The sequence below is a fragment of the Manacus vitellinus genome, unplaced genomic scaffold, assembly GCF_001715985.3.
Source record: "Manacus vitellinus isolate BGI_N305 unplaced genomic scaffold, ASM171598v3 scaffold_48_pilon, whole genome shotgun sequence".
NCBI classification, from domain to species: domain Eukaryota; kingdom Metazoa; phylum Chordata; class Aves; order Passeriformes; family Pipridae; genus Manacus; species Manacus vitellinus.
In genome coordinates this window covers 1763067-1784034 of record NW_021940593.1, presented here as the reverse complement: position 1 = coordinate 1784034, position 20968 = coordinate 1763067, and the positions used below count along the sequence as shown (strand labels likewise).

Sequence of the window (20968 nt, the reverse complement as noted above, 5' to 3'; positions counted from 1 at the left end):
ATTCAATATCTCAGATCTTGAAAGGCCTTATTAAAGAGTAGTGTTCAGATTTATGTTTTTCTATTTATAAACATTTTCAATAAAATTTGGACTGAAATCTAGGACACCTCAACATATATTATGAATTCAAAAGCTAAGGATTTTCTGGAGAGAAAATTAAGGATCATTTTTCCCAGACAAGAGAGGTAAGGTAGAATTCTTACAGCCCTCTATTTAGTAACAGGAGTGCCCCTGTCAACTGAACACCAGGTGCATTTCCCTCCATCAGAGGAGTTTTGTAGCTGTTGGTTTTCCCTGCTCTCAGTGCATTAACTCTTTATTTATACTTGTCTGTAAGGAAACCACGTAAGGCAAGTTTGCAGAGGCACGTACAAGTAACTTCATCACTGTCTAGTTTTTCAGCGTTTCTTACCTACAACGGTGAGCTCCAGACTGAAGGAATTTTGTCCTGTTCTATTAGTGGCAAGGCAGGTGTAAGTTCCAGCATCGTTTTGGGAGAGAGGATCAATCAGCAGAGAGTGAACCCCTGTCTCTCTGACCAGCATCTTGTGGGTGCCGTCTGGGAGCACAGGTTTGCCATTGAGGAGCCACGTCAGGTCTGGAGTTGGTAACCCACTCACCTAACAGACAGGGAGAGAGCTCGAGACCAACACTGACAAACAGAGTTCAGTAAATTTGTAGGTAGGCTTTTTTTTTCTTCCCAGACACCCTCTGAATGATGTCAGAATATAGGGAAGAAAGATTCTGGGTTTTTTTAACTATTTCTCAGCTTCTGTTTGTCTGCTCACCAGTTCCAAAAGGGAGAAAATGAGAAAACAAGCAAGCAAAAAGAGAAAAAAATACAAGTAATGCTTTCCTTTTTCTTAGTCAGAAAGGAAGAAACTTTGTAATATGAGATTCACAAAAGACTCCTAATAATCTGCTGGTTTCCTTTTTTTTTTTTTGTGCTGAGTATGAATCAAAACCCTGGATCTAAAACACTACAGAGTTTAATAGAGATGAAGAAGAGTTCTATACAAATGACTTTATATTTTGTAAAATGTGATGAAAAATTATTTAATACTTTGTAGCTGTTGAACTTATGTGCTTTAGGACACTGCAGACTAAGGTTTTTTTAAAATACTGTTATACTATTAGACTGTATAATAATGTTAAAAATCTTTCCAAGGGGTAGCAGTACTTACTCATGCCTAAAATACTGCTTTCCAAACAATATTTTACAAAGCAGAAAAAGGGGGAAGTGGAACTTGCCTGAATGAGCACTGCTCTCTTCTGGTTCATGCAATAGTAGACATGCTTTAAGGCTTCCCGAGCTCTGCTGGGATAGCAGAACTAGGAATAACCAAATTCTTTGGCATGCTCCTGCTAAACTTTATGTCATAAATGAGGTAGCAATGAATCCTGTTCATCCTCAGAGCATTAAGCTGTGCTTCAGAGTTTCTGCCCACTCGAGGGCAGGAGACATTCTGGAGCATGGAAGAGGTGAGTGTCAGCATTACCACCTTTGCTGGGCTACTGGGACATGAAGGGGCTACCAAAGTATGTTGGAGCAGATGGTTTTCTTCAGGGTATTCAATCACAGGATGTTCACTACGTGCCCTCTAACCTCTGACAGCTCCCTCATGCTGCGATTTGAATCAGTTAATGGGGATGTTTCTGCGTCTGTGCATGCTGGGGAAGCATAAAATAAACTGGACTCTGTTCCCTCTTCTCTGGGACTATTAACCTTCAGTAGTTCAGTGCAATGCAATGGGAACACTTGCTTGAACACAATATAAAGTGCTGAATGCTCTCTTTTCACCATTTTGTGCTATTATGGATTACGTTCAAGAATCTGATAATGGAGCAGGACTTCTGGAGTTTATACTGGTAAAGGACATGGTGAACATATCTAGTAATTTGAACAACCTTGCAAGTGAGCCTTCTGTTTCTGGGTTGTGTTCTCTGTGCTCTTCAGTCCATAGAGCATGTATTCAAGAGAAATCCCTGGAATCAGCTCAGAGACAATGGCAACAAGAAATAGTTTTTAAAAAGTAAGCATTAAAACTTGAATGAAAAATGTTCATGCAAGCAACAAAGAACGTGAAAACACCAAGCAACACATGTACAGAGGTAGGGAAAGTGAGAATGAGCAGAGGAACCAGTGAATACCTTGCAGTCCAACCTACAGAGTCGCCCTTCGTGTGCTACCATGTCACCTGGAGCCTGTAGGAAGTACGGCCTGAAAAAGCGTTCTTGAACTGCCTCTTTGTCTCCTTCTGGCACTCGGGGTCGTGTTCTGCAGCACAAAAATTGCATGTGTGTGTTTGAAAGTCAAACCTTTTTTTCCTAATGCTTAAAAAAGGGAAGGAATTGGGGGAAAGGATGAACAGATAGCTTGAGTTATAGAAAAGGGCAGAAAGAAATGGAGTGATTGTAATTGAATTCTTGCATATTTTCCATTTAGAAAGGTTATCAAGTTAACTATATCATGTAATATCTTGGGATTCCCAAGCTGGCCTTGCTTCTTTTCGGCTGAATTGCATCTTGCTAATCCATCCCTTGCCTTTGGCTTCACTGCAACAGGTAAATGAAATTAAACTTCCCTGTATTTGAGGACGACGTTAAAAATATTACAATACAGAAGGGACCTATGTTGGAGGGGAAGTGCTGCTGTTACTTCCATTTTAGGATTGAGAACAGAAATTCAGTGAGTGCCTAGAAATACAGTAGCTGGTTAGTTTGGATGCCTTCAGTGAGAAGCATTAAAAAGGTCTGAGGGACTTTTTTCTTTCACCTGTGAGGCTGAGTTGTTGATATTCGGCTCCGCACAGGGACACTTTGAACCATCAGGTGGCCTGAACAACTGATTCTCCCCTGCAAATCACAAAGGAAACAGAATTAATAATTGGTTAATAGCTTATTTCATTTTAAAGTATAAACATTGAACATTTACAATGCATTAGGATTTATTTTTATAAAGTAGCTGAACTGTAGTCTAAATGTTACTTCTCCAAAGCAAATGCTATCAGCGTGTGGTGGAGTGCAGTTGAGACAGGAGTTCCTTTGTGTATCTAGAGCAGTGTGTTTCTGTGACCCTTCCAGGCTGTGGCAATGCATGTGACAGTGGTGCTGTGTGACCCAGCTTCAGCACTACCTGTCCCTGCTTGTTTACTCCTGCCACAGGTGCTGTCTGCCAGTACCTTTGTACTGGCATACTCGTCAGTGCAGCCACACAGAACCTGAGAAGAAATACAATTCAGAAAGGAGCAAAAATTGAAACTGGGAAAAGTTGCTTGATTTGCTTGAATGTACTTCTAAATAAAAAGCTAATCTAGCACATGGGATGAAGAAGAATGGTATTGGGGGATGAAACTATTTGCAGATCCACGTCTTTGCATCCTAGATAGAGAATAATTATGTTTGGTAACACTTCCAAACTTGATGTATCTTTTTATTTCTCCTTGCATGAATTGATGTTTCTTCTGCCTGAAATATCATGTCTGTCTTGTTGCCACATCTCAAAAGGTACCTATCAGTGGGCAGAAGTTACTGACATGAAAATTGTCCTTAATGCTTTTGACTGGGTGTGTTAAGAATAGGGGATTAGTTCTATCAGTCTTCTTTACATGTGTTCCTCTCCTATGCTCTGAAGCATCTAATTTATGATACAGTCACCACTCAGTGTTAGCCTAGGTGGCCCAATCTCTGTTCCTATTAATATATATTAGAAAAAGGTGAAACAAGCATTTTTGTAAAAGAAACTAAATCATCTTACTTGTGGGTTTGCAGCCATAATAGTATAGTTGCCATCATCATCGTTGGTAGCAGCTTCAATATGTAAGGAGCATGTTCCATCTTCTTCTCTGTTCATTTTGAAATGTGTGTTTTTCTTTGAGATCTGCTTGCCGTCCTTGAACCAGTACACCTGCAGTGATCAGACCCCCCCACACCCCCTGTGACTTAACACTTGCTCTGCAGTGGAACAGGGACTAGAAAAACATAGATAAGAACATGACACAAGTTGACCAATAGCTAGTAAAAATTTTAGAGTGTTATAAACTTTGCAGATCAGTTATAATGTGAACTAGAATGATTCCAGGTTGAGCTCTGAAAGCTTCACATCACAGCTGGACCTGTCAGGTTCTCTTTTCTTGGCTCTAGACACGTTACTGGTTATCTCAGGTCGGTTCTAGTCTTTCTGAGCAGTTGACTTTCTGAGGGTTTATGCAGTTCTGTTTCTCTTGCAGTCAGGTGGTTTGTGGCAGTCCCTATGGTACCTCAAGGCCTGATACATGTTCAGGAGCAGATATTGTTATTTTGGAAAGGAAGGGGGAATGATTACTTTTAGAACTCTCTCCACAGAGCCATGTTCTGAGGAGTGAGACTTTCCAGAGGGATGTATAGAAAATGGTAGGTAGTTGTTTTTTATTCCTTTACTGGTAACAGTGAGAATGGCTTACCTTAGGAACAGGTATTCCAACTATTTTGCAGGTGAATATGACAGGGGATCCTTCCATTACCCGGAAGTGTTTGAGTCTCTTATCAAAGATGGGTGCTATGTATTTGCCTGTAGGGATTTCCTCGTGTTGGACTTCATCGTCGGATTCATCCACCGGGGTTCGTTCAAGGCGAAATTCTATTTCGTTCATCAGCCTCTGCTCAAAGCTTGAAATCCTGTATTCCTGCAGGATGAGAGAGGCACAGTTCTGGACTAAACCAGTCATGTTCTGAGGTATTTGCAGCCGTTGGCACTTTTACAACACTTCTGAAATGAGTGAAACAGTGTGAATTTGGTTTGCAGACACAGATACTGCATCTTAAGTTTGCAGAATGTAACTAATGAAACTGAGTTTTTTCAAAGACAGCAAAAAAACCCCTCAATTCCTCTAAGTCTAGGAAGAAAGTGAAATATTTTCAGAGTAATTTACCTTCAGGTTAAAACTCGAATAGATTTCTAGCTGATGTTACTGAGAAAGCAAAATGTACTTGTGTAATTCCAAAAGCACAATTCTCAGTTTTTTTTTAGAAACCTGTGAATACTAAATAAGGATGTAGCCAATCCTTAGATTTATTGCATTCACTGAAAAAACAAGGTTCAGAAAATGCATCTTGTCTGAAATCTTACAGACAATTAACTAAAGAACTAGCAGATATCCCAAACCACTGGCACTTACATCCCTGATCATACCATGATATTGCTGATTAGGCTCTTGACCAGCAGTTCCCAGATAGTAAGGAGAAAAGATGGAGAGGTAGCACAGAATATTAGCTAACAACTCTTCTGATTTTGTCAGGAGGCCAAGAGGACAAGTGGCCAAAAATGTAGACATTGCAGTGGAGTTTTGAGGAGACAGGGGTTTGTGAGACTTGGTGAGAGGAAGAAAACATGGCAACCACAAAGTAAAAAAGGCTGGAAGTTCCCAATGGTGGATTAAATGCCCTGGTAACATCTGATTTTTGGAATGGTAATGGTATGTGTTGCGTGTTGGTCTCTTCATCCAAAATCTCTCTTTTGGGGAGATTGCTGTAAGTTCAGCTCTAGAAAAGATTAGCTATGGTGGGAAAAGGCAGACAGCTCGGAGTAGGGAGGAAAGGAATTTGCTGGAAACTGAGTCCTCCTTTCACTCCCCCTTGCTCCTGTGATGCTGCAGGTCTGCTGCTCCCACCCAGCTTTGGAGCAGTGGGGATAATTACAGGGTACCAGGAGCATTCACAGGGAGCTGAGGCTGCTGAATGCCCCCATCAAGACCTTCCTTCCCTTTAACACCTTCCTCCCTCCCACTCTGACAGGGGCAGTCTCCTCTCTGACACTCTCCTGCAGGTCCCTCTTGGCCAAGCAGGAGCTTCCAGCTGGCAGGTCTGTGGCAGAGTGAGACGTGCCAGAGGCTGCGAGCCAGGCCCTGGATGGTACCAGCCACCTTCCCAGTGGGCTGGCCAGCAGCTGGGAACCACCAAACAGCCTCATAAAGTTTCATCTTGTTGAGCTGAGTTTCTCTCCTGCAGCATGTGTCAGCAAATTGCTTTAATGGCTCACATTGCCATCTTAGTTACGCCGGTGTAAAGCCGGAGAATCCCTAATTTCTCACCAACTGAAGACCACATTTGAAGTTTTGTTTTCCTTCCACTCGTTTGAGAGGTTTCAGTAGTTTCCTTCATGTTGTTTAGGTAGTTCTTGGCAGCAGAGAGCAAAATCTATGGCAGAGATTTGACCTACTGAGAAAGGTTTACCTTGAGTGTCTAAATTTTTCAGTATTAGCTGAAGATACTCCAAGTAATTCTCCTAAGAATGAAATTGTTTTCAGGGATTTCACATGCTGTTTGACCTTTGGAAATGTGGAGGCTAATTAAGGATTAATTAAGGTAGGAGTAATCTTCCCTTTCTGTCATCTAATGATTTGTCACATGAATAAAGGTCGGGGTAGCATAGCAAGTATGGTACAGAGAGTCCCATTTCTGCCTGTTTAAACACATTATGGTTTTTTGTAATGAACCTCTCGAATTTTGTAATTATTTCTGGATATTGGTTAAATGACAGCCTAATTATAAAGCTAAGTACACTGTTTTGCAGACATGTTTCTCGTTTATCATATTTGAGCAGTTATTCCCTTTACAAAGATAAACCATTTGTCAAGTGTTATGTGTGTTTGGAGGGCAAAAGGGCTGATGGGCAGAGTAGGCAAATTGATGCATAAATGGGTTATCTCAGAAGTTAGACACAGTAAGCTCATGAAGAATTTTTGCTCAGAGAGGGCAACTCTGAACTCTCATTAGAATAAAATGAGTGGAGATGGAAAGTGTTAAGATTTCTCAAAGTCAGAGAGCTATCCAAAAGCTGTAGAGCAGAGTTAAAAGGCATTGAAATACGGTGAGCTGATGGCAGAGCCCAGAATTGTTTATAGATATCTGAGTTGTCAGCAGTTTTTCATACAGATTTTTTATCCAGATTATTGCTGTCCGAAAGAAGTCATGGTACGTAATAAGAAATCAATAGTGTAGGGTTGCTGTAGCCATGATGGCTCACAGATGAAACCAAATAATGCTTAAAGACAATTAACATCTTTTATTTCATCTACTCCAAAAGTGCCAATTTGTCTTAAGTGGCCTAACCAACTAACATAAATTAAACTTACATTTTCAAATTGTACTTAGCCAAATTAACCTTACATCTCTTTTAGATCTTAAAAAGTTTTCTGTGTACACAGCGTATCATTTTTTTCCTGGCTGATGTGCTGAGGACATTAACTTCCTACAAACTACTTTGTTGAGAAATAGGGGCACATGTCTGTTTGCAGAAGAAAACATGATCATGGAATCAGCCAGGTTGGAAAGGACCTCCGAGATCATCAAGTCCAACCCTTGATCCAACCCCGCTGTGGTTCCCAGCCCATGGCACTGATGCCACATCCAGTCTCACCTTAAACACCTCCAGGGACGGTGACTCCACCCCCTCCCTGGGCAGCCCATTCCAGTTCCCCCTCTCTAAAAAATTTCTGCCTAATATCCAACCTAAACCTCCCCTGGCAGAGCTTAAGACCGAGCTCTCTTGTCCTACTGCTGGTTCCTGGGAGAAGAGATCAACCCCCACCTGGCTACAACCTTCTGTCAGGCAGTTGTAGAGAGTGAGGAGGTCTCCCCTGAGCCTCCTCTTCTCCAGGCTGAACAGCCCCAGCTCCCTCAGCCTCTCCTCATGGGAATTGTGCTCGAGTCCCTTCACCAACCTCGTTGCTCTTCTCTGGACCTGCTCCAGCCCCTCCATGTCCTTCCTGAACTGAGGGCCCAGAACTGGACACAGTTCTGATAGGGGCTCCACAAAATGCATTCCTCCCTTTTTTCATGGGCAGGTTTTCTCTCACGTTTCTTTGCATGTGACTCTGGAGGGATGTGGGTACAACAGGAGCAGTCTGTGAGAACTTGCCCATATTGCTGCACTGTCAGCACCAGGCTGTCATTCCTGGAGGCTGCTGCCCTGCCTGCCCATGGAAGCCCCAGGTGTCATTATCTAGGGACTGTGCAGGCTGACTGCACAAGTTTGGACCGGTCATTTTGAGGAGTTATGTTCAAAAATACATTTTAAATCAGAAAATTTCGAAGTTAGGGTTCACACAGCCCCAGACTGTTGTGCTCACACTTCAGTCTTTGCCTTTCTAAATGTGTTGTTCAGTGTGCATGTGCTGCTATAAGTTTGCACACAAACCAACACGACTGAGTTAACTTTGCTGTGAAAATCTGAACATCAATGTACATAGACTGAAGGTGTAATACCAAACTTCTTACAAAGAGCAGAAATCTCTGAAAAAAGTGAGAATACACTGTTTTATAGAGAATATAATCTTGGAGGTTTTTGCTTGTTTGGTAGAGTTTCTGTTAGGATTAGCAAGAACACAGTTGTTAATATGGCTTTCTGAAGAACTGCTTTTATCACAGAAGCCATGAGCCTATTTCTGAATGTGATTATGAAAGTGGTGTAGGGCAAAGTGTTTGTGGTTGTGGTTCAGACAAGTATTTTGTAAAGCATCACATGAAGAACAAGTCAGTGTGATCACTGGGTACAATGTTAAAACTAGGCTGCAGTTCATCCCACTGAGGAGACTGAGGGAAAGAGCACAGGGGTTCAAGCCCTGATTTTGAGCCCAAAATGCAGGATTGCAGCTACTTTTTTGGCAACTTTCCTGGAACATGAAACTTCTACAGGCAGGGATTCACACACTTGTTTAATATAGTAGCTAGATATTTAAAATTGTGCTATCTACCAGCTAAAAGACTGTAAATTCCAGCTCCTATCTAGTGATGTGATGTGCTGTACAAAGTATAATGCATATCATGTATAATATTATAATTGTATATAATGATCTATGTATGCTGAGTAGACTGCAGCTGCTGAAATCTGGTTATTTCTCTTACATGTAATGCATGTTGTTTGGTGTGCACAGCGTGCAAAGGGGGAGCAGGTGGTGTTGCATTAATACTGTCAGAGTATAGAAGGGTAAAAGACTTAAAACTGGCCAAAGTCAGGAAATGTGCTGGTGATTATGCATCTCTAGTGGAAATTTGGGGCAGTGAAATGCGCCTTCCCTTCTGGGGAGCTCCTTGCCCTTGCTGTGCCTTGGCACTGTTGTTGTAGGGTGCTGGTGGGTGGCTGTACTTTGACCAGTGTGGCAAACAAAATCTTCTCTCAGTGCAAGTCTTGCTGAAGGTACAGATTCACATCGTTTTGTCTCTCTGATGGATCTGTTTGGTCCCACCACCATCATTTTTGAGCACCTGACATCAAGGCACTCTTCAGGGCAGGGCTATTACCTGCATTTTACATATGAGAAATTGAGGCCTAAAGAAGCTGAGGGACCTGTTAAGGTGGTACAGAAGGTCTGTGACAGAGCAGAGTTGGATCATGGTATCCTAGATCTTGAGTCAAATAATTTAACTCCAGAGCCATTCTGCTACCTGTGAACATTTTTGGCAAAAAAGAAATTGCATAGAGTGTAGTATTTCCTATAAGGTTCTAAGCACCTTTGTATATGAATAAAGGTTCTAAAATCCTGGCTCTGTTGAAGTTAAAATCTATCTTTAGCAAGATTCAGATCTTAGTGAATATCCATGCTAACAGTTAGTAGAAGCTTGTAGAATCAAAATAATCTGATGTTAGCTTAGTAACTCATGGAAATTGCCACAAACAGAAAGGCTAGAGGATCTTTATTCAAATGTTGATTCTCATATGCTGTATAACAATTCTGTTGGCCACTCATTGCCAACTCTAGACGAATTTCCCAATTTAATCTCAGTTTTGTAACTTTTACTAGGTTGGCTTTTTGGCAGACTTATTCAAAATCCATGTTACAGTTTATCTAAAAAACTGGCTTATGTTGCATCTCAATGTCTCTTTCCAAGCTGTAACACTCCTTGGCTTCACAGTCTAATCTAGGCTGCTCTGACTGAAGTCTTCTTTTTAGTTTGGATTCTCTCTCCTCTCCCTGCTCCCCTTTCAGCAGTGAGAATCAAAAAACAACAGGTCCAACATGGATGCTTTTCTTCACTGATCATGTCCCATGAAGAGGTGCCATTTTAGCAATTTACTTCTTGCAGATGGATTGTACTGGGTGTCTTACGTGGCACAAGACATGCTTGCCCAAATGTAAATGTAAACCCTTGAAGAGACTAGCAAGTCATTGTCCAGCTAGACAATATTGAAAATACAGTTCAAAGTGATTAAGCAAGGGGAAAACAGAAGGGAAAGCAAATGAGGTGGCCATCTCCAATGCCCACAGACTTAGCTGGAGTGAGTGTGTGTGCAAGCATGGGGAGTTCAGGTTCCCTTTCTCACATGATGAGTTCTGCAAGCCAGGATCCCTGCCATGAAAACCTATCTCTACTTTATTATTGATTAGATCTAGGTCTTGAGAAGGCAGCTACAAGTGGTTGTTCAACTATTCATTCCCACAATTATAGAGAGTTTGTACCCATTAATATCAAGATCTGGTAATTTGTCTCAGTCAGGTTCTTAAATCTCATTTCTAGCACAGAGCAGAGAAGCTTCTGTGAGGAGTCTTTGTGGTTTAATTTCCCTCCTTAATCAAAAATTGCCTACATTTGCTGACCTTTGAGAGACGATGCAAAGCTTGGCTTTGAGGAAGATTTTTGGAGTGATCAAATGAAACGTAATTCTGGTGCCCTAGAAAACAGCTTCTGGTGATTCTTGGGACCTTTCTGAAGCTGACTGCTTAAGGTGGGAACTGTGAGGAGATAGTTCTGTTTGCTCAGTGTTGAGGTGTTACTGGTGGTGTGGGCTGTGTGATGAGTTGGAATCTGCAGCTCTACAGGCTTTGGTTTTTAATGATCTAAAAGCTTTCGGACAAACCCCACATCTCTTTTGCTCTGAAATTTCTTATCAAATGCTGTCTAGCAAAAGTAAAGAGTATATTCATGTAAGGGCTGTGCATAATTTTCTAAACACTTGTAGGTTTACTCTTTGTCCTAAAAATAAGGCTGCTGAGTCTTCCATAAGGCACAGCCAGTCGGTGTTGCCATTCACTCGACATTCTTCATAGTAAATGACACTGTGAGCACAGTTTGTACTTCTTATAACCAAAATGTATAAACCAGGCCCAGCTTCTTCACTCCCCCTTCCTTTGTTATCAGTTAATGAATTTATTTTTACTACTGTACAGGATTTTGAGGTTTTGGAATTTCACCTGGCAATGCTGCAGACTGCCATCTGCAGAAATGACAGGGTGTTTTTTCCTGGTATCAATTTAACACAGATATGCCATGTATAGAATGACAATGTCTCCTTTTTAATTCCATGTTTAACTGCAAGAGGAAAAAAAACAGGACAAAATCTATGAGTGTGGATCCAGCACTCCAACATATTATTTTCATGATGTTGGTTGTTCTCTATAGTGTAAAGCAATAGGAATTTCGGGAAATACTGTTCATCTTCTCATCTATTTAAAAAATCACTGCTTTCACTGAGGAGCAAACTCAAACAAGAAGTTGCTGGAGTTAGCAGTGAAGTCTAGCCATGCTTTTCCTGGATGTGGAAGAGTAAAGTCAGAAGGTGGGAACCGAGAGGAAAATGAGGGAACTTTTATTGAATAATTCCAGAACTGTTGTTTAGTTCATTGGCATTATAATTACCATAACAATTAGAGAAGTGTCAGCTTTGAGGCTTTTCAATGTTTGAGGAATTGGAGAATCAAGATTTAGTTTTGGTCTCCTCCAGAATAGCAAATAAGTGTATATATAATTTTTGCTGTCAGCAGATAACTTTGAGACTAGTAGTTATGGTTGTTTCTAAAGGGGTTATCATGGAGTTAACTCAAAAGATTGACTGGTATTTCACAGTAGCTCTCTAAATAATTTGTCTTACTACTATAGCAAGTACAATTTGCAACACTTGTGATTCATCTGCAAAACACAGTTCTTGCCAGCTGTTTTACTCAAAGTGCTTTGGCAGTGTGATCTGCCAGAAAGAAAGGTCAACAGCAACATTAAAAAAACCAGGGATTACACTGCAGTTGTCCACAGAGGGTAATTTGCTCTAAAGACTCCGTGGCTTTTTGCTTATCTTTGCATGTTCTCTGTCAGAGAGGCTGATGGACATTGTGAAAAGTTCCTTGACAACAGATCAGGGTAAAACCTAATTTGCTGGGTTAAGCCTGAGCTGGTGGGATGGCTATTGAGGGCTCCATGGCCAAGGTGAGAGAAGAATAATCACCAACAGGTGGAACAGCTATCCAACAGTCCTTAGTATGTCCTACTTCTTTTTTAATTTCATAGACAGTGTCCAGATCCAGTGAATTTATTGATTCCAGTTAAGAATGAACTGATATTTAGTTCCTTGAACTTTGTAAAAGGCTTGCTATTTTGCTAAACTCTAATAATAAATAATAATAATAATAATAATAAAGTTCCCCAAAAGTCTTTGTTAATTCATATAAATTTGGAGATCTGGAAAAATAGGTTTAATGCTAAAAATTGACCCCCCACTTTAGTTCAACCAAAAGAAAAAACAAAAACCTTTTCCTAAACAGTTTGATTACTCTTTAATTTTAAGTTGAGCAACTTGTAAAGCAAAAAAATGAAAGCTGCTGTCCAGAGGCTTCCGTGAAAACAAAGAAGTGTTACATTCCTACCAGCCTCTGAGATGATCAGAAATGAAAAATGCTGGTGAGTCACAGACTAAATCTTCTACAGCTGCATCCCCTCATGCTTCCTGTTTAAAGCTAGAGTTTGCTGTTCCAAAGCACAGCTCACCACCAAAGCTCACCCTGCAAAGCAGTGTAGCAGCTCAACCACCCAAACACCTTTTGTTCCACAGTCGTAATACATGACTTGTTCATGAGCCAAAACTTATTTTAATAAGACTTGATTTTCTTACCTGCTGACTGCTGTGTTGATTAACATCCTCTCTGAAATGCAATTTTCTTTCCAGGTCCTTTAAAAGAGCAGCTTTATTTTCCCGAATGGAATCACTTGTTGCTAATGGCAGAGGCTTCAGATTTTTCTTTCTTGATCCCTGGGTTGGGCTATTAAAAGAAAATTCTGATACTAACATGCAGCAACCAGTATATACATATTTTGTCACCTGTGTTACATGATATGTTACACTTCATTTGTCTGGAGGAACCTATTATTTATTTACATAGTAACTAAACCACAATACAGCATTTGATTTTTTTTTTTTTGGTACTATCTTAATGGTGCATCCCATTCCCATGCCAGTAGGAATTAAAACCACACATGTTATAGAGAATAAGCATTATAATAGTATAATAAGCATCTCAGTTCCATTTATATTTGTCCTGCAATAATTAGGTCACAGTAAATGCTAAAGAAATGTGTGTAGGAGTTACCTTAGGTGTACAATGTGTACGTATGACTGTATCAGACAATAATTTAAAAGGTAATACAATTTGTCATTGATCCTTATCTCACATCTTCATTGATCATTTACTCTTTCCATGAACTTTTGCTTCTTTTATTTCTCTCACCCTTTTATGATACCTAACCTCAACAGTTATTTTTTATTTCTATGTTATAGATGCAGTCTGTTTAAGGTTTGAAAATCGTTCAATTCTTAAATAAGACTGTCAGGAGACTGTGAGAGTGCACTGCTGAAGCAGAGCAGCAGGACACTGCTAGAAAGTGTGCAACTTTCTGGGAGTTTACTGGGAGTTGGGATTGTAATTACAGTGACTCCTGATGAAGGCATAACTGATGATTGCTCTGCAAAGTATCTCCCTTTTGTTGTCCTGCAGGCCCAGCGAGCTCTCCCTCCTTCACCAGAGTTACTATCATTATAATGCCACAAAAGGAAGCTGAAGTTTCCATAGGTATTTGCGGATTATCCCAGATCCTGTTCAGGTTCCTTCCTGGCCTTTTGTACCCCCACTTAGACTCTCTCCCATGCAGAGGTCAAGATCTGGATCTCAGCACACTGAGCTCTAGTTGTGCTCTAGGAATTCAGCACTGGGCTGGGACCCAGCAGAGCTAAAATGGAGAAAACAATATTTAACTGCCCTGCCTGGTAGGCAGATCGTAATGACTTACTGTGCAGTGAGAAAAAGGAAGTCTCTTTGCAAGGGTTCAATGTCATTAATGCAAAGAGAACAGCAGCTGAGCACTTGGGCACCAGCTCTGAAGGGCAGGAAGGGGACTGGTGCCAGTTGCAGTTGATTTTTGGTTGCTTTTGCAGCATTGTGAAAGCAGGCTGAAGGATTGAGTTGGCCACAGTTAAAACCTTCACTGTGGATCTTATCACTTCATGCTGTGTGCCTGATTGGGATGCAAGAGCCAGGAAGGCCTCCAGACAAGTGCCACAGGGTGATGGCAATTGTGTGGCTGTGCTGGGCAACTGGGAGCTCTCTGAGTAGGAGGGCAGTCATGGTTTGAAGGCAGGATTTCTTGGCACACAGAGTGGGGAATGGTACACATGCAGGGACACATTCTTCTGTTGTAATAACAGATTGGTTACTGTAGTATCCATGGGATAGTCAGGAGATTGTGACTTACTGGTGGCTATCACTACCCTGAACTGTACCGTTGATATAATTTCCTTATATTCCTTACTTTGTGCAGAATTTGGGGTTCTATGGGTAAATAGCTGTACCAATCTACTGGGGCTGGCCATGCTAACACTGGGTTCACATGGTCCATAAAAGGGATTTCACTTCAACTCTACCAGTAAAGAAGAAACTCATAAGGCCAAAACCTTGCCAGTACATCATCATCCTTATTTGCTTATATTATCGTAGCTATTTTCTCACAGAAATCATGGTGGCTGTCAATTAAAGTATTTGTGTGCAAACCATTAACTGTCCTGAGATTTTCTGGAGGACTTCAAATGTAGAAAGTACTGCAACCAGAAAAATACCTTTCCATAAGTTATTTCTTAGATTTTCCTGGACTAAAAGAATAACTTGCATTATGAGGTACCTTTCAAAACTTTACTTGTTGCTTACAATAGGTAAGAATGTTTTTGTGCCTCATGTAGGCAAATCCTGCAAGCTCATGAAATCTCTTTTCTCCCACTAGTACAGTCTTATGAATCTCTGAGCTCCCACATTCTTGTATATATCTGTTTACACACTCACATTTCTCTGTCTTGAATTCATCTTACCCTTGGTGTACCTTATTATAGAAGGTATTATCTCTTCCTTTCTTAACTGAATGTAAAGGTTAGATTAAATGACCAGAATACACGAGTAACTCACTTTTCTACTTTACGAATGACTTGCATTGCAGTGAATCCCCTGCTGAACCCTTGAACAGAAGCACATCCTGGTTTCCTCTGAGTATTTCTTATCCCTGCTTCTGTGCACGTGGCTCATGGTACTTACATGGCTGGAGTACTCCTGGGCAGGCCCATGGCGTTGGTTGATGGCGCAGCAGGAAGCGAGGGAAGGACAGCACTGAGGAAAGCCACGGGGTTCTGGATCCGTGCAGTCGGGGAGATGGGAGCAGGAGCCACGGTCTGGGGCTGGAAGTGTTTTGTGCTGGATGTGGAGAGCGTTAACGGGGGCACCGCGGGCTCCTTGGGGCCTCCGACACACTGTTCACTTTTGCCTGTAAACCCGCCCGAGGACCTCGACTGGGCAGGTGGGGGATTTCCTGGGAAATTTTCCATGCTGTTTGTTCTCTGGGTTGCTTGAGGGACGTTGCTGAATGCTGCAGGGGAGGAGCTGGCCAAGGAGCTGGCCGGTGGTGAGGTTTGGGGTGGCAGGAACTGCTTAGGGCGGGTGTAGCCAAAAGCTTGTGAAGCAGAGGCTGAGCTTTGCTTGTACAGAGTTGAGGTGGACTGTTGGTGGAGTGAAGTAGCAGAATTCAATGAAACCGTGTTGAATGACAGCTCTCTTAGAGATGCCTGATACACCTGCTGCTGTTCAAGCAAGACCTGGTTGTGGAGCTGTTTTAACTGGCTCTGATCACTGCACATAAAATAAAGATGAGCAAAATTGGTTATAAGCCCTGAAATATGCCAGTTGACTACATTTCCATATATGAATTGAGAGAGAAAAATGAGTTGTGAGGGGGAAAAAAATGTCCTGTGATACCATAAGAGACAGAGGAAACTCCTACCTGACTTATTCTCTATCATTATGAGAAGAGCATAATATTAGTTTGCTACTAAAATAAACTTTTCCTTCCTCTCCCCTTCTTTGCCAGAGGCACAAAAGCTTTTTGTCTGAAAATTATTTGATGGAAGATAATTCTTACATTTGATCATGTGAAATATAAATATAACTTTTGCTTGAAGATATTTAAGGCACAGCATTGTCAGATTCTGCTCCCTGTCATCTTAGCACCTCACTGCTTGTGCAACTAAGAGTAAGATTTGGTGTATCATATTTTAAATGAGCATTTATAAGCCAGATTGAAGTGAATTTACCTCCTGTTGAAGCAAGTTCTGAGACCAGCATTTTGACTCATAAGGCTTTGTAATAATCCACTATAAGAGGTATTGCCAATGTAGTTTAGTTGGTGTTGACATTCAGTGACAGGCAGGGGTGTCTAAATAAGAGAGGACTTGCATTTCATGCTGTTGTTGTTTTCTAGATTCTATCTGCTAGATATGTCAACTGTTTTGCAATTAAGGAGAATTATTTTGCCTTGTCAAGTGTTTTATTTAGTTTTTATGTATATAGAAATATAGCACATGAAAAACAGGCTGTTTTTTTCCCTTCCAAAACCAGAAAGGACATAGAGGATATGGAAAATGGTCATGCTATAAACTATTAAATGACTGTTGATAAAAAGTGAAAAATGTAGAAGTAGAGACCAACTACAGCTGGTACTGACAAACCAAATACATGGTCAACAGAACTTCTTTTTAGTTAAAAGAATTACTGTTTCTATAATGTATTAAAAATAACCATAAGGGTAGATAATTTAGATATAATTGTTAAAACAATTATCATTATATATTATTGTAATAATTTAGATAATAAAACTATTTCAAGCTTTCAAAAAGTAAAATGTTAGAGAGTTAGAAGTTGTGTGGTCCTGATTTTGTGTCCTTCGTAAATACATCTGCATAATAAAGCACTCCTTTGCTACAGAGGGTTTTTCTGGGGTGTGTGTGAGAGAAATGCTGCTTTATGCAAGCATTTCACAACTTAAATACTGCTTCTGCTCCTCCCTTAAACACACCACAGCTCTGAAAGTAGACAGTGCTGTCAATATGGGCTTCATAAAGTAAAAAAAATCAGTGCTCCAAATTTTTCCTCTGCTACATGGTATGTAAGTTCTCTCTTCTCCTTGTAATATTTATGCTATGAAATTACAGCCCTGCTTAAAAGTACCAATGAATTACTTTATAAAGTCCTTCCTGAGCCTATGGTTGTATTCAAGAAATAAAATTAAGGATTTTTTGTTAAACTAGATGTGGGAGGCTGAAAAAATGCTGAAAACATATTACTTAACAAAGTGCAGTGTAAATTCCACAAATTGTTCTCTAAGACAACTATACTACTTCTTCATATTTCCCCTTGAGCTCATGGTGCACTAGCTGTGCAGGTGCTTCTTAGTTCAAGGGGTTTCACATTAGCAAACATTTTCAAATGTTTTATCCATTTTAGGAGGCGATTTTGCTTGTGGGACATAAAGTCATGAGGAATGGCCTTTGGGACAACAGCTGCCCTCTAGTTGCCAGTCCATACTATGTGTGAGACCGAATATGTCTGATTTTGGCAAAATTGCATACCCAGAACTGGGTGACATGTGTGAGGAACCTGCTTTTATTTTGCCTGCATAAAAGCAGGGTTGTTTACCTTTTGACTGCAGCAGAAAACATTGTGGAATTAATAACATTTCAGAGGGAAAACATTTTCCTTTTAAAATTGGAGAACACTTTTCCTAAGAGGGATATACAGAATATGTAGAATATGTTTTCTGAAAGTATGGCTAATTAGGCCAGTGCCATGTGATACTGACTGTCTTTTTTCTCTGTGTTTGAGTTTTTGCTCTAGTGCAATAGTGCCATGGTCTATAAATACTGAACAATATCAGTGATGCTCCTGAGCCTTAGAATTCTGTTTACTTACAGCTTTGGTTTAGCCAGTACCGGGGGAGGCTCTTTGGATGGTGAAGTTGGCTCAGTTATTTTCATTGGCTGTCCGTTTATCTTCTCTGGGAAATGGTTGGGTCTGATTTGGTTTGTAGCACCGGGTCCATCCTCTGATGATGATTCACTTCCTTTCTCGTCTTCGGGCAGCTTGAAGTGCACCCGGAGCCCTACCTTGGAACTCGATCTGGGTTCGTTGTGGTTCACGAGAACACCTTCAAGTTTAGGTTTGGGTGTTTGGTTTGTTCCGTGGGGGGAAGGAGTGTGTGGGGGAGGTTGGTGTTCAGTAGCAACGAAGTCGATGGAGCTCGTGGTGTGAAGGGTGGCAGCATTGCTGCTGTCTTCGGATGCTGAAAGAGTGAACAGGGAGCTTTTACGTAAATACCATAAATCATAGTGAAATAAAATCACAAAATTACAGTTCAGAAAACTCACTCTGGTGTCCTTCTGGCTGTTGGACTGAGTTGTTTGACTTTGTTTATATAACAACAACAGTCCTGTAAAAAAGGACTATTGTAAAGGTGGAGGGAAAAGAGACACCGTTCTAGTTTGGAAAACCAAGCCATGGTCTTCAGCCATGTCCCCCATGCATTCCATTAGCATCTTTGAAATAAAAACTTTCTTTTCAGAGAATTCTCAGACCTTTCAGTTACGAAGAACATTTCTAGAACTTGAGCTGAATTGGAGGCACCAGCACACTCTGCCCTTACGCTCTGTACGGTGCCTTGGCAGCCTAAATCAGAGCCTGCTCTGCTTGTATTTACTAGGGAGCAAAGGACTAAAACAAACCTTACCTCTGACAGTGAGATGTGCTGTACTGGATACTGTGCCATATTTATTGTTTGCAGTACAGGTGAAAGTGCCAGAATCTTCTGAAAATACTTCAGCAATAACGAGAGTACAAATTTCCTCTGCAAAGCATCAGAGCAATGTTAGTACTTGAAGTGAACATGTAGTGAACAAACACACAGAACCCTGGCTGTCCTTCAGGAGATTTCCTTAAGGTCTTTAACCTTGCTCAGTTTGATTTTATTTTCATCAGTATTATCAATTTTGGCAGCCTTTGTGTGCAGCAGCTGTTATCAGCATTGTCTGCAGCAACTGCTGTCCTCTGTGCTCCAGCATGCCCAATGGAAGTGAAGAACAGGTGTCAGCAGCATGTGGAAAACATTGGGAAATGTTTTCCTAAGGACATGAAGTACAGACTTAAGACAGAAGCAGTTTAAAATTTAATTTAGAAAAATACAGTGTACTCTATACTCTCAACTCACTAAAATAGATATATTTTTATCTCTGTAGATGGAAAGATTAATTATAATTAACAGTTATAATTATATATATATATATACTTATATATATATAATTGTAATTCAAGTGGAGTCACTTTGTGAGAGGGAGAAACACAAAATATAGGCTGGCATTTACCAAAAGTACCAGTGCAGATTTGCAGATAGAGGAGGTTGTGCTAATCATGCTTATAGAAAGGTGACTTTTCACTTCCTTGCAAAGAAGACTCAGGGACACCAAAACTGTGCTAGCAAAAGTGTGCTATGAAAAACTATATTCCATCCTGAAAAGTCTGGCATTATGACACTCCTGTCTGACCAGTATCTGATGTGTCTGGGCAGCAGTAGCAGCCAATAAATACCTATGGTGATGGGATTTTAAGTCTTTTGTTTGGCTGGGAGGGGGAGGGAGAGCAACATCTAAAGTGTATGAAATGTGGGCTGATAAAATCTCTTCAAAATTAGTGTTAGTGACTATTTTGCTACCCTCTTGCAATAAACTTTCCTAAAACCCTACAGGATAAATATTTTATGAGTATTTCTGTAGAAAACCGTATCACACTTAAGCTTGATTGTTTCATGGCATCACTGAGGGGAACATAGTAGCAACAAAGAGGTTGCTTGCTATCAACTACTGGAGAATAATAGTTTGCTATAGTGCTAGTTTAAGGCATTATAAGATGTAGTTTATCGTGCTGGGATTTGCCAGTGGCTGCATGCATGGAAATCCAGATTCCTTCTGAATGAGCAGCAGGTGATAAGGCTGTGACAACTGCACCCAACTGATGATCCTCTCCAAACTGCTTCACATTACTCAGCAGTGATGCCAGAGGACAGTAAGGGAACAGTGTCGTTGGGTGCTGGTTGAAGCTCCATTTTTTTCCATCCTAAATCTCAGAAAGAGGGAGTTTCTTTCAAGACACTTTTCAGGGTAAAAAAACTTCTAATAGGGCAAGGAGAAGAGTTACAGAAGTTTATTATGTAAGAATTAATACTCTTTGATAATTTTCCTTCTTAAGAGGGGCAGCTTTATATTTCTAATAGCGAGAAGCATACTGAGGAGAGTGATCCTCTCATGGAGAAGTAATCAAAATCTGTAAGGCTCCTCTGCTCCAATCATGTGAAGTAACCTGCCTTCTACCCTGACCCCTGAAATTAGCAGGCCCAGCCATGTTTATAGGATTTGCTGATATCAGGGGTGGAACACCTGATGTGGCACTCTCATATTACGCTGGTCCGGAGCACAGGGAATGGCTGACATGGCTAAACATCTGATGCAATGTTCCCTAACTGGTAAACTAGATAAAAATAGCTCTGTCCTACATCATCTGGTGTACTTTTGGACCTCAGATGTACTGGGGACCCTTATACATTGGTTTTATTAATCTTTAGCTCATTTAGATCCCGGGTTAGAACTGGATCAAAGCAGAATGGAAACACTTTCTTCAAAAGAGATAGAACTAATTCAAATTATATATTTATGGAACAGTCTACAGTGAAATGCAACTTACAAGTAGCTATAGATTATGGAGAAAAGAAAAAATTACATTAATTAAATTATAGAGTTTCAATAATCCATGTTTTGTGAAGGAAAATCACCACATTTATATAATGAAAAAATTACGAGCCTTTTGATGATCCT

The 20968-nt window shown here is 40.6% G+C and overlaps 1 protein-coding gene across 2 annotated transcripts in view; it reads right to left on the bottom strand.

The window, feature by feature from the left end:
- MYPN (myopalladin) overlaps window positions 1-20968 on the bottom strand; it is a 66623-nt gene that overhangs the window by 9675 nt on the left and 35980 nt on the right. For both annotated transcript variants that reach the window (XM_018079909.3, XM_018079908.3), the window contains 9 exons: window positions 18835-18951; window positions 18021-18390; window positions 15318-15905; window positions 12857-13004; window positions 4443-4664; window positions 3758-3907; window positions 2777-2856; window positions 2152-2278; window positions 413-620 (listed from right to left, as the gene is read on the bottom strand). In XM_018079909.3, coding sequence (XP_017935398.2) covers window positions 413-620; window positions 2152-2278; window positions 2777-2856; window positions 3758-3907; window positions 4443-4664; window positions 12857-13004; window positions 15318-15905; window positions 18021-18390; window positions 18835-18951 — 2010 coding nt within the window. The remainder of the gene's footprint in view (window positions 1-412; window positions 621-2151; window positions 2279-2776; window positions 2857-3757; window positions 3908-4442; window positions 4665-12856; window positions 13005-15317; window positions 15906-18020; window positions 18391-18834; window positions 18952-20968) is intronic.